The sequence below is a fragment of the Coregonus clupeaformis genome, unplaced genomic scaffold, assembly GCF_020615455.1.
Source record: "Coregonus clupeaformis isolate EN_2021a unplaced genomic scaffold, ASM2061545v1 scaf0180, whole genome shotgun sequence".
Classification (NCBI taxonomy): Eukaryota; Metazoa; Chordata; class Actinopteri; order Salmoniformes; family Salmonidae; genus Coregonus; species Coregonus clupeaformis.
The window spans coordinates 51,463-64,651 of NW_025533635.1; the positions used below are offsets into that span (position 1 = coordinate 51,463).

The 13,189-nt window shown below is 40.4% G+C and overlaps 1 protein-coding gene across 1 annotated transcript in view; it reads right to left on the minus strand.

Moving 5' to 3' along the window:
- Window positions 1–13,189, minus strand: part of LOC121573300 (leucine zipper protein 2-like) — a gene marked incomplete at its 3' end in the record, with an annotated part of 140,474 nt that overhangs the window by 46,056 nt on the left and 81,229 nt on the right. Inside the window, exon 2 of the mRNA XM_045213965.1 lies at window positions 3,787–3,904. Coding sequence (XP_045069900.1) covers window positions 3,787–3,904 — 118 coding nt within the window. The remainder of the gene's footprint in view (window positions 1–3,786; window positions 3,905–13,189) is intronic.

Sequence of the window (13,189 nt, forward strand, 5' to 3'; positions counted from 1 at the left end):
AAGTCGCTCTGGATAAGAGCGTCTGCTAAATGACTAAAATGTAAATGTAAATGTAAATGTTTTCTGTAAGTCTTCACAAGGTTTTCACACACTGTTGCTGGTATTTTGGCCCATTCCTCCATGCAGATCTCCTCTAGAGCAGTGATGTTTTGGGGCTGTCGCTGGGCAACACAGACTTTCAACTCCCTCCAAATATTTTCTATGGGGTTGAGATCTGGAGACTGGCTAGGCCACTCCAGGACCTTGAAATGCTTCTTACGTAGCCACTCCTTCGTTGCCCGGGCGGTGTGTTTGGGATCATTGTCATGCTGAAAGACCCAGCCACGTTTCATCTTCAATGCCCTTGCTGATGGAAGGAGGTTTTCACTCAAAATCTCACGATACATGGCCCCATTCATTCTTTCCTTTACACGGATCAGTCGTCCTGGTCCCTTTGCAGAAAAACAGCCCCAAAGCATGATGTTTCCACCCCCATGCTTCACAGTAGGTATGGTGTTCTTTGGATGCAACTCAGCATTCTTTGTCCTCCAAACACGACGAGTTGAGTTTTTGCCAAAAAGTTATATTTTGGTTTCATCTGACCATATGACATTCTCCCAATCCTCTTCTGGATCATCCAAATGCACTCTAGCAAACTTCAGATGGGCCTGGACATGTACTGGCTTAAGCAGGGGGACACGTCTGGCACTGCAGGATTTGAGTCCCTGGCGGCGTAGTGTGTTACTGATGGTAGGCTTTGTTACTTTGGTCCCAGCTCTCTGCAGGTCATTCACTAGGTCCCCCCGTGTGGTTCTGGGATTTTTGCTCACCGTTCTTGTGATCATTTTGACCCCATGGGGTGAGATCTTGCGTGGAGCCCCAGAACGAGGGAGATTATCAGTGGTCTTGTATGTCTTCCATTTCCTAATAATTGCTCCCACAGTTGATTTCTTCAAACCAAGCTGCTTACCTATTGCAGATTCAGTCTTCCCAGCCTGGTGCAGGTCTACAATTTTGTTTCTGGTGTCCTTTGACAGCTCTTTGGTCTTGGCCATAGTGGAGTTTGGAGTGTGACTGTTTGAGGTTGTGGACAGGTGTCTTTTATACTGATAACAAGTTCAAACAGGTGCCATTAATACAGGTAACGAGTGGAGGACAGAGGAGCCTCTTAAAGAAGAAGTTACAGGTCTGTGAGAGCCAGAAATCTTGCTTGTTTGTAGGTGACCAAATACTTATTTTCCACCATAATTTGCAAATAAATTCATTAAAAATCCTACAATGTGATTTTCTGGAGAAAAAAAATCTCAATTTGTCTGTCATAGTTGACGTGTACCTATGATGTAAATTACAGGCCTCTCTCATCTTTTTAAGTGGGAGAACTTGCACAATTGGTGGCTGACTAAATACTTTTTTTCCCCACTGTATATTTGCAAAAATATATATGGGGGATTGGAAGTGATGCAGACAATTACATTGATGGAAGCTACGATCTATCTGCAATATTAAAGCTGATCTACCCCCTAAAAAAAATTATTAAAATAAATGATCTGGGTGCATCCAATCATGGTTCGATTTAGAGGGGTGCTGGCACTACCATAACAAACCAGGGCACCTCCATAAGCAGTTGTGGTGCAAAGGAATGGCCCCCATTAAACCCTATACTAGCACACCACAGAGCAACTTCCAAGAATCAAAGCTCTATCAGGCAAAGTTTAATTATGAAGGGTTGACGCAGCACCCAAGGGATGTCTAATTAAAATAATAAATACTTAGGACAGTAAATCTCCACCAGAAAGGTTAATCGGTTCTCACATACATAATTGATTACTCTAAAAAGTTACTGTTGATTGTTTCCCACCTTTTCTTATAAGAGATCCATCCCCCCTCGCGTCTCCCATCATCTCCCGCCCCCTGCTTTACCCAGTACATTTGCACAAGGCACAGGAGACACTGCCATCCAAGTCTGCACATAATGTACAGTAGCTAACTGACATCAAAGCTTGCCCCGAGGACAGTGGTAGCTTAGACTACACACAGTGCCAGCCAGACCCGACCAAGGGACAATGGATGCCACCAAAAACTGTCAGGAGGACAACACCATGAACCCAGGTTGGCCAGGTCACATGTCATACAAGTTCACAGGGTGTAATTGGGAAGTAATTGATTAAAACTGAAATGAAATTGCCCCCTGACTCTGACTGTTCCAGCCCTCCAAATCAGGGGCTACAGCCATCCAAGCCTACTAAAAAGAACACAGTGGCCCAGACTAACCCAAGGGATCACTGCCACCAAAATTGGCAAAAGAGATTCCATTCAAGACTGCCTAGGGGACAATGGTACTCTGGCTAATACCCGAGAGACAGATTTGTGTCTGCTGGTTCTCTGTGGGACACAGGAAGTTGAAAATACTCATACAACCTAACGTCTTTTTCAATCTATTTGTTCGATTCAATTCATTCCCTACTTGTTTGACGAGAACTGAAATAAAATCGACTGCAACCCTGATCAGTGGCGATATGCAGACGTATCAGAGAAAAATGTATTGCCTTGCTGCAGTATACAATTTAACAACCAAATTACACTGGAATCACAAGATCTAGGATTCACTATGTTTATGTGGTGTTATATCCAAGCTGTGCATTTACCAATTCTAATGAATTTATTTAACAGCATCCACTATGGGAGTGATGATCTTTATCATACATTTCTGTCTTCTACTTCTCATTACCTGTCAATCCCCATTCTGTCAATCCTATTCTGCACTGCTCACAGGAAAGAGTAACGTTGTAACGTACATGTACATACAACATACTGTATATACAACATTTGCGGATCTGTATGACGAAAACGGATTACATCGAGCTGTGGTAGATGTCAAGGGTAGAAGCATAGATACCATTCAAAGTAGACCTGGGGTGAAATCATTCAAATAATTTCAGTGTTTGCTTGAGTCCACTTGGAGTTCCAGGTGGACAGGGTTTGCACCGTTGGGACTATTCCATTGGTTCCATTGAGCCAGGCAATTTCAATCAAGCACATCTAAAGTATTTGAAAGATGTAAAATACAGTACTTTCTGAACCCAGGTCTGAAGTAAAATAATGTAATATAAACATCCTCCATCCGCACCACACATGCACGTCCTGTCACAATAGTTATTAGATCATCTCATAAAAAATCCTCTGCAATTAAACAAAAGGGTCGCTATCTAGAACCTAAAAGGGTACTTCGGCTGTCCCCATAGGAGAACCTGTTGAATAACTTTTTTGGGTTCCAGGTAGAACCCTTTTGGTTCCATGTAATACCCTTTCCACAGAGGGTTCTACATTAAACCCAAAAGGGTTCTACCTGTAACCAAAAATAGTTATACCTGGAACCAAAAAGGGTTATTTTATGGGGACAGCTGAAGAACCCTTTTGGAACCCTTTTTTCGAAGAGTGTAGAGACAGATTTCAACACTTTCACCTTGGAGTAATTTTCCAGTTTTTACAACTGCACCTCAACTAAAGGAATTCCACTTCCAAAATGGCTTTGCATTCGTATTCGATTGGGGAGATCGTCAAAATGCAGAACATATTGCTTATTTGCTTTTGATAAATGAGGCCCCAGGTATGTAGTGGCTCATTATACGCCAGGACAGTGGATGAGAAAGAGTGAATCACAGGCTGAGCTGAATTTTTAAGCCATTTTTTAAGTCCTAAAACAGAGCCTTTCGAAATAATCTCAGGGTTCCAAAGGCACTCAAAGCCATCCACCTTTCTTTAACATCCCACTATAATCTGTCAGAAAAGAAACATCGGGGCTCTAACCTGAAGGTTGCCTTTTATGCTGTCCAGTTCCTTTGAAGTCTTGGAGAGTTGACGCAGGATGCCAGTCCGCTCGGTGAAGACCTCCTTCAGCTTCTGCTCCAGCCCCTCATAGCCTTGTCTGTCAAGGGAGAGAGAGAGAAGAGAGAGAGATTTCACTATTTTATGTCCGCCGCCTGAGAGAATCACTCTTTATTGGCACCCTTGGGAGTAGGAGACGGTGTTAAAGCGGATTAAAAGTGTTGTCGTTAGAGCAAAAGCGTAAAAAAATACAGAAAAACGAATATCTACTCAATGCTCAGTCCTTGGTTCCGAGATAAAAAAGCACTTCAATCACCCTATCAATCTGGGAAAGTGTTTTACTCCGATGTGTCATTTGACCAGAGGTCCGGCTCTGCATTTCTATCAAGTGCAGATAATCCAACTGTCAAAAAGACTGAAATATCCACAGCACCCATTTGTCAAATGCCTTTTCTATTTCTTTATAAATCAAACTATTGAAATGTAAATTAGGACAATTTTTTATGGTGACCTTGCCAAGAGGCAAACATTACTTTCCATGCAAATGTGCATGCAAATTTGGTCATTACAGTCTTGTCTGAGAATCCTGAATGAATGCATTCCATATGATGCAAACTGGGAAGATTCCAGAAAATTACCTAAGATTCCCATTAAGTTTTAGTTAGGGTTTTATCTAACAATAGGATGATAACATCCCCAAAACACTCAAATAATGATTTAGAATAATAGTGAAGACATCAAAACTATGAAATAACACATATGGAATCATGTAGTTGGTAGAGCATGGCGTTTGCAACGCCAGGGTTGTGGGTTTGATACCCACGGGGGGCCAGTATAAAAAATAATGTATGCACTCACTAACTGTAAGTCACTCTGGATAAGAGCGTCTGCTAAATGACGTAAAATGTAAATGTAAAATGTAGTAACCAAAAACGTGTTAAACAAATCAAAATATATTTTATATTTGAGATTCTTCAAATAGCCACCCTTTGCCTTGATGACAGCTTTGCACACTCTTTGCATTCTCTCAACCAGCTTCATGAGGTAGTCACCTGGAATGCATTTCAATTAACAGGAGTGCCTTCTTAAAAGTTAATTTGTGGACAAGGTAGGGGGGGTATACAGAAGATAGCCCTATTTGGTAAAAGACCAAGTCCATATTATGGCAAGTCCATATTACAGCTCAAATAAGCAAAGAGAAACGACAGTCCGTCATTACTTTAAGACATGAAGGTCAGTCAATACGGAAAATGTCGCAAAAATCATCAAGCGCTATGATGAAACTGGCTCTCATGAATGGAAGACCCAGAGTTACAGTGGGGCTCTAACCTGATTTTATCAATGCGCTTCTGAATGCAACACTGCTGTCGTCATATTTGGCTGAACCCATATTTGGGCTCCCCACCCTTTCCATATGTGTTATTTCATAGTTTTGATGTCTTCACTATTATTCTACAATGTAAAAAATATTACAAATAAAGAAAAATCCTTGAATGAGCAGGTGTGTCCAAACTTTTGACTGGTAGTGTATATATCTTTGGGAATGTTCACCGAAAATGTTGTGCACAACCTCTGTAACAACCACCACAGAACATTCTGGGAAAGTTCTGGGAACTTTCACATAAACAATTTTGGTTTGCTGGGTATACTGATAAAAGATTCTGTTTGACTTTGTCCATACCTTTCGCCTACTATTTTAGGGGTTTGTGTCTCTTACCTTACGCCTACCTATTGATAAAACAGACATGTGGCTCTTGAATGACAAGCATATGTGTCAGCCAAGTGATGTGGAGTTAGGAGACCCAGTGGTTGGTGGAGTAGGGAATAAAGAGTGAAAGCTCAGGAGTGGCAAATAAAGATCTCTCTCTCTCTCTCTCTCTCTCTCTCTCTCTCTCTCTCTCTCTCTCTCTCTCTCTCTCTCTCTCTCTCTCTCTCTCTCTCTCTCTCTCTCTCTCTCTCTCGCTCTCTCTCTCTCTCTCTCTCTCTCTCTCTCTCTGTGGTCAGAGATAAAGACATTGCAGCTTGCCTGCATCTTCCCTAGTGCCAACTACCGATGTCAGATTGAAAATCAATTTTTATTGAACACAACACCCTCATTTACAAACAAAAATAAATGACTCAATCTTTTTGAAGCTTCTTCAAGATCAAGCTGGTCAGCCTTTGGTTTTGGACGCAACCGGTCGTCAATTCTATATCGACATGCTGTGCATCATTGATTGCTTTCAACCCCCCACAATATAATCATTATTTGCAAATGTTGTACGTTACAAAAACATTAAACTTTCACTTTATTACTCCCCTAATTTGACATTAATGTAAGGTGCTAAATAGACAATAAAAGCTATATCTCTACAAGTCACAAGAATATCAAGGGCCCCCTACAATCAAAACCAAGAACCAGGAAGTATAGGGGAAAAACAACATCCTTCCCACACTGCAGAAATGCCTGTTAGACCAATACCCAAATTACATTGCTTTGTCTTACGCTAGAAGCTCCTGAGGAAAGAGTAGAGCCCCAAGTGCAAGACATTTTTACTTATCATCTGGAGAAAAACAACAACACGCCATGCAGCTTAACAAGCTTTACTGTAAACCCCTCTGAGAGTGGATTTTGGGGACCAGTTGTGAAAAAGTAAATATACTGTGTAATATTTTTTAGCAATTCGCGTGTTGAATGCAACACTGCTGCCGTCATATTCGGCTGAATCCGGGAGGGCTCCTCACCCCGTTCGACCTGGGCCTTGTTCCAAAAGTCTCATGCACCTCATGTCACAAATCCCATCACTGGATCAAGCACAATAACACATACATCAGTAATAGAAAAGCAGCACCTAAGAAATAAATAAATAACATGCTGTAATGCATCCTGCGCATGAGTTGCCACCGTATGGCATCTGTGAAATCTATTGCAGGCTCATGCAACAGAGAGAGATGGGGAAATCACTCCCTGTCTGCCAGCTTATTCATTACCCAATGGAATTGGCCCATCCGCGGCAGTGAAATGAATAAGACTCGTAATTTGAGGCCCACTGAAACAGAAATAGCTATATCACATGAAGAGTCATAGATAACAGTAAAAAACTTTGCGCATGGTCCGACATAAATTGGTCATTACTGCCAAAAATGGCACCAGATACATAATTATGTTATGACCTTTCTCCGACCCCAGCGTCCTGGCAACCTCTTGGTTGAGAATCGGGTTGTCTGACAAACAGTCTTATGATCATATATGAGGCCACTGTCCTCAGAATTCTGCTGCCAGTGATCACATAATGATTTTTTTTTATTTGGGCCTCTGCAATTTCCACACTCTTTTATATCTATCTTGAGCTAGCTTCTTAAATCAAGCCAGTAAAACACAACCATCTCGAAATAATGAAAAGTACCACACACAATTTTTTTTTACTAAAGATGAACTTTCGCCTATATGGGGAGCATCTTCATTTATTGGTGGACACTGCGTAAATTTCTTGCGGACAAACATTTCTCTAGCCTTGAAATCACAGCATGTTTCTGAGTTATATGATGTTGACCCTGCCATGTAAAAGAGAAGTGCTGAGCCGTGGGCCTGGAGAGGGAAAAGTGCTGAGGTCTACAATCAACAACAAAACAACAGCTCAATAAAGTGAAGGAATCAAGGCCATGCCTCGTTCTCTCTCTACCTAGAGAGCAGCTGCAGAAGCATCCTGGTCTTCAGTTCAGTTGACAGGGCTGGCCTGTAAACGCTCTATCGTAGCACCGGTTAACAGCTATTGACCCGGGCCTTTTTTAATAATGGCTAATAGCTTATGAGATCATTCAGCCTCTCTGTGCAACGCCACGGCAGTCAAAGTGTGGAAATGATGTGTAGGAGGTGAGGGAGCGAAGCCTTCTGTGAGTGTACATAAAAACAGTATGTAGGCCTGTCTCGCTTATACACACTGGTGTGTGTAAAATCCAGAATGTTCACGCTTGTTGAGGGCACAGTTTTTAGTTGTGATTCATACATTTGGCTATGTGCTAGAGGGTTTAAAGAAGAACCAAAATAATAATCGTGGCTTACCTGATTGGGATACTTCCATCCAGCTACCGGGCAATGCTTAATAAATCATTAACGAAGGCATTTCTAAATCTTAATATCTGCTGTTTAATTTACAATTAAATAAATCCCCTTTAATCCAGCTTTGTAACACAATAGAATTTGAAGAAATCCAAGGGGTCTGAATACTTTTGCAAGACACTGTACTGTAGCTGGCAATGCCTCATATTAATAGGCATTTGTCAATGACCTATTCAAAATTAATACATCTTTGTTTTAAATAAACAAGGTCTTCATTGATATTAATGGATGTACTTGAAAGTATCCTTCTCACACCAGATACACCAGTTGCAAGGAATATGATAATACAAGGAATATGAATAATAAGGAATTCCCATGGTGCCCCATGTGAGGACAATCCATAGATAGTATAGAAACACAAAACTACACTGAGTGTACAAAACATTAGGAACATCTTCCTATTGAGTTGCACCCCCTTTTGCCCTCAGAACAACCTCAATTAGTCAGGGCATGGACTCTACAAGGTGTCAAAAGCGTTCCACAGGGATGCAGGCCCATGTTGACTCCAATGCTTCCCACAGTTGTGTCAAGTTGGCTGGATGTCCTTTGGGTGGTGGACTATTCTTGATACACATGGGAAACTGTTGAGCGTGAAAAACCCAGCAGCATTGCAGTTCTTGACACACTCAAACCGTTGCGCCTGGCAACTACTACATGCACAATACCCCGTTCAAAGGCACTTCAATCTTTTGTTTTGCCCATTCACCCTCTGAATGGCACACATAAACAATCCAAGTCTCAATTCTCTCAAGCATAAAAAATCCTTCTTTAACCTGTCTCCTCCCCTTCATCTACACTGATTGAAGTGGATTTAACAAGTGTCATCAATAAGGGATCATAGCTTTCACCTAGATTCACCTAGGCAGTCTATGTCATGGAAAGAGCAGGTATTCCTAATGTTTTGTAAACTCAGTGTATATACTGCAGTCTTACTGATCATAGACTACTTTCGCATTGTTTCTTAGTAAATATATTTAGAAATGTCTTCGTTATGATTTATTAAGCATTGCCCGGTAGCTGGATGGAAGTATCCCCATCAGATAACCCTTATTTAAAAATGCACTTCGAAACCAATATTGCTTGGCAAATAAACTGAAGGGGAACATATTTTACAATGAACAAGCTGCAAAACCAACAGCAGAGGTTATTTGTAAGTTCTAGCATTTAATCTGTCAAGTATAAAATTAGTTTATTTGCTGTCATGCAGATTATGAGGAGACAGCGGTTTATGTAGTGCCTCCAAATTCAGGCTGGATTAATTGTGTCATTAAGAGGGTGCAAATAAATAGTTGTAATAAGGGGGACTGCCCAAGGCTTGGCAAAAAAATCATACATTTCTCTACCCAAGCATGACTACCACCCAACATCTGTGACAAAATCAATCCGTCATGTTTACTGACTCTTGTCTTGTATAAACATAGCAGACAGCAGGGAATATTAATTGCGTTGGTTGTCAGGCTATCTGACACAAAATCTTTCATTGTTTGGTTGACGGACATGGGTTCAGAAGAAGCCAATTTGGCATAAAATGTTGTAAGACAACACCTAAGAATGGTGGACACAATGTGACGCAGTCCAAAAGCGTAATATATTCCTGAAAAGTTATAGTTTGCTCTTATTTTACAGTATATTGTTCCATGGCATATTCAGTGACAGTATCCAAAGCCAGCTAACAGAGTTGTTTGATGTGAAATAAAATATCCAATTGTATCTCCCTCCAAGTTCTTGCATGAGAGGAATGTTCTCTCTTTTCGTATTGATTTGTTTTTCTTTGTGATTTATATCTGAAATTAATGAGTGGGGGTTCTGAGATTAAACGAGACACTTAAATGTAAATGTGCATGCCTATGAAAAAAACAAATCATCTTTTTGAATTGATGCAATTATTTAGGTACTTTCAAAGTGGTGTGTTTGTAGGTGTGTGCATTTTTGTAATGTGATCCACTACCCAATTTCTTTGTCAGTGACCTACTATGAAAGGGCCTGAAAACTTTTGATTAATTGATTAACTAATTGATTGATGAATTTTTCACTGATACAGTCTTGAACAGTAATCTCAGTAATCTGATGATATTTCATAATTAAAAAATAATTAGCTTTTAAACTATCTTTACCAGGTGCAAATAAGTACATTTCACATTAATTTGTGTTAACAATGCTGACTAGTGTTCAGAGCAGAGGATAAAATATCTGACTTATCATTGGGAATGCAAAAATTGTAGTGTCAGTTCCATTGGTTGACTTGCCCCAGTCTGCGGTCCCCACACAACTGTGACAAGACTAAATTAAACTTGAGATAGATGGAGTATTCTATTGAGTGAGTCCTCGATGACCTAGTTAAAAAAAAACATAGACCTTTCCCTTTAAGAGGCCACCCAAATAAATTCCCTGAGGTAACTCTGTATGTCTGCGTCTGTGTGTATGTGTGTAATCCCCTGACTGAACTGACCTGGCCTGCATCTTCGATGATCAACCGGACCAAATGATATCAGGGTGGATCTTTGTGGACCAGCATGACCCAAAAATGGCCCCTGCTTATCCATGTGTAAGATAAAGATGCATTGCAGATACAGTACCAGGTTTGGACATACCTACTCATTCTCAAGGGTTTTTCTTTATTTTTACTATTTTCTATATTGTAAAATAATAGCGAAGACATAAAAACTATGAAATAACACATATGGAATCTAAAGCAGCACTCCATCACTCTCCTTCTTGGTAAAATAGCCCTTACACAGCCTGGGGGTGTGTTGGGTCATTGTCCTGTTGAAAAACAAATGATAGTCCCACTAAGCCCAAACCAGATGGGATGGCGTATCGCTGCAGAATGCTGTGGTAGCCATGCTGGTTAAGTGTGCCTTGAATTATAAATAAATCACAGACAGTGTCACCGGCAAAGCACCCCCACACCATAACACCTCCTCCTCCATGCTTTACGGTGGGAAATACACATGCGGAGATCATCCGTTCACCCACACCGCGTCTCACAAAGACACGGCGGTTGGAACCAAAAATCTCAATTTGACCATGAAGGCCTGATTCACACAGTGCCCTCTGAACAGTTGATGTTGAGATGTGTCTTTGACTTGAACTCTGTGAAGCATTTATTTGGGCTGCAATTTCTGAGGCTGGTAACTCTAATGAACTTATCCTCTGCAGCAGAGGTAAATCTAGGTCTTCCATTCCTGTGGTGGTCCTCATGAGAGCCAGTTTCATGATAGCGCTTGATGGTTTTTGCGACTGCACTTGAAGAAACTTTCAAAGTTCTTGACATTTTCCGTATTGACCTTCATGTCTTAAAGTAATGATGGACTGTTGTTTCTCTTTGCTTATTTGAGCTGTTCTTGACATAACAGATTGGCTCAAACACATTAAGAAGGAAAGAAATTCCACAAATTAACTTTTAAGAAGGCACACCTGTTCATTGAAATGCATTCCAGGTGACTACCTCATGAAGCTGGTTGAGAGAATGCCAAGAGTGTGCAAAGCTGTCATCAAGGCAAAGGGTGGCTATTTGAAGAATCTCAAATATAAAATATATTTTGATTTGTTTAACACTGTTTTGGTTACTACATGATTCCATATGTGTTATTTCATAATTTTGATGTCTTCACTATTATTCTACAATGTAGAAAATAGTAAAAATGAAGAAAAACCCTTGAATGAGTAGGTGTGTCCAAACGTTTGACTGGTAGTGTAGACCATTTTCAGTGTCACCCAACCCAAGCTGGTACACAGCAAATGATACAATGAACTTTATTGTGGAGAAGTTTTACAATACACTGAGGAAGGAAGTGAAAGCCCCATATTATCTGCAGTGAACAGGAATCTCTCGCCATATGCTTCTTCTTTCACGTAGCAAGGCCAGCTAATTTGTTAATCACTTAAATTGCATAATATTCTACAGTGTTCAAATTTGAAGACATTGAAATAGAAATACTTAGCATAATAAATTAATAATTCAATAATTTCTTGCAAGCATTTTCATGCATACATTTATGCCAACTAATTCCCTTGACATGAAATACTCCGTCATTCTGTTATTTCCTATGTGGAGACAGTATAATTTTTTGGGCATTAATTTATATACTGTATATGAATAAAGCGAGAGTTATAAATTGATGTATAAATGGATGTAATGACATTTAAAGAAAAATTCCACCCCAAAACTATCTTTTGGTATTTGTTTCATTAGACCATTGTTGATATAGTCCCACAATGTTTTGCATGTAAGCAATCAAGTTTTCAAGATATATAACTTTCAATATACAGAAATACAGCCAGCAATTTCTCAAGCAAGAATTTTGCTAGGACTGTCTGGGAGTGGTCTGAGTGGGGAGGGGGAAACTAAAAACGATCTGTTATTGGCAGAGAGTTTTGGAACTCTCTTTCTTATTGGTCTATTAACTAATTTACCGCCTGGTGATGTCACCAGGCAGGCCAAAACTCCATCCCACTAAAAGAGCAGCCTTTTCAAACAGCTTTTACACTAACATGGCATTATCATCATTTTCACAATTTCACAGTATTATTCCAACCTCATAGTGTGGAAATATATATAAAACATAGGAAAATCATGATTTTGACTGCACTGGGCCTTTTAAAGATGGAATCCACATTATGGGAAACAGTGCCACTGTTCACCCCAGCGCCTTTGTTATTGTTTATTTGTTGTTGACAAAACGGAGGTGGGGAGTGTCCAAATCACAGTACATATTCTGTTGTTCTATTGATCATGCAATGATGTCCGAGAGTTTGTAGTTTGCAGTAACTTCTTTGTTGTTGTAATATCCCAAATGGATGTGGCTGTTTCACCATTAAGGATTCCAGCTTTAAGCTTATCTTAAGGTAAACCAAATGTACTTGCTTGGAGGTGAGAGCTTGTCATCATTCCGTCTGCTCTCTCCTCTGTCATGCACACTCTGAATCGTTTTCACAGTAGACGTTCAACATGAAACCATCCTCCCAGCTGTGGCCACGTCTCAAAACTGCATGCTTTATTTAATAACACTTGGCCCAAGCCGTCTAGACGCGCAGCCTGCATTAAAGTGTCCTCCGGCGAACCAAAACAAATCTAGGTGGAATCGCTTTTTCAGGCAAATGTCATATCCGGACTGTGTTTGTTCGCACCATATCACTTCTGTGCATTTAATAAATACACCCTGGAACACAAAGAGACAAGGAGCGCCTAGCTCCTTCCCGCCTAATTTACACACGAGTTGTGACTCACTCTCCCTTCCTGTGATAGGAGGCAGAAGCTCTCGACTGGGGCCTATTTTACAAAGA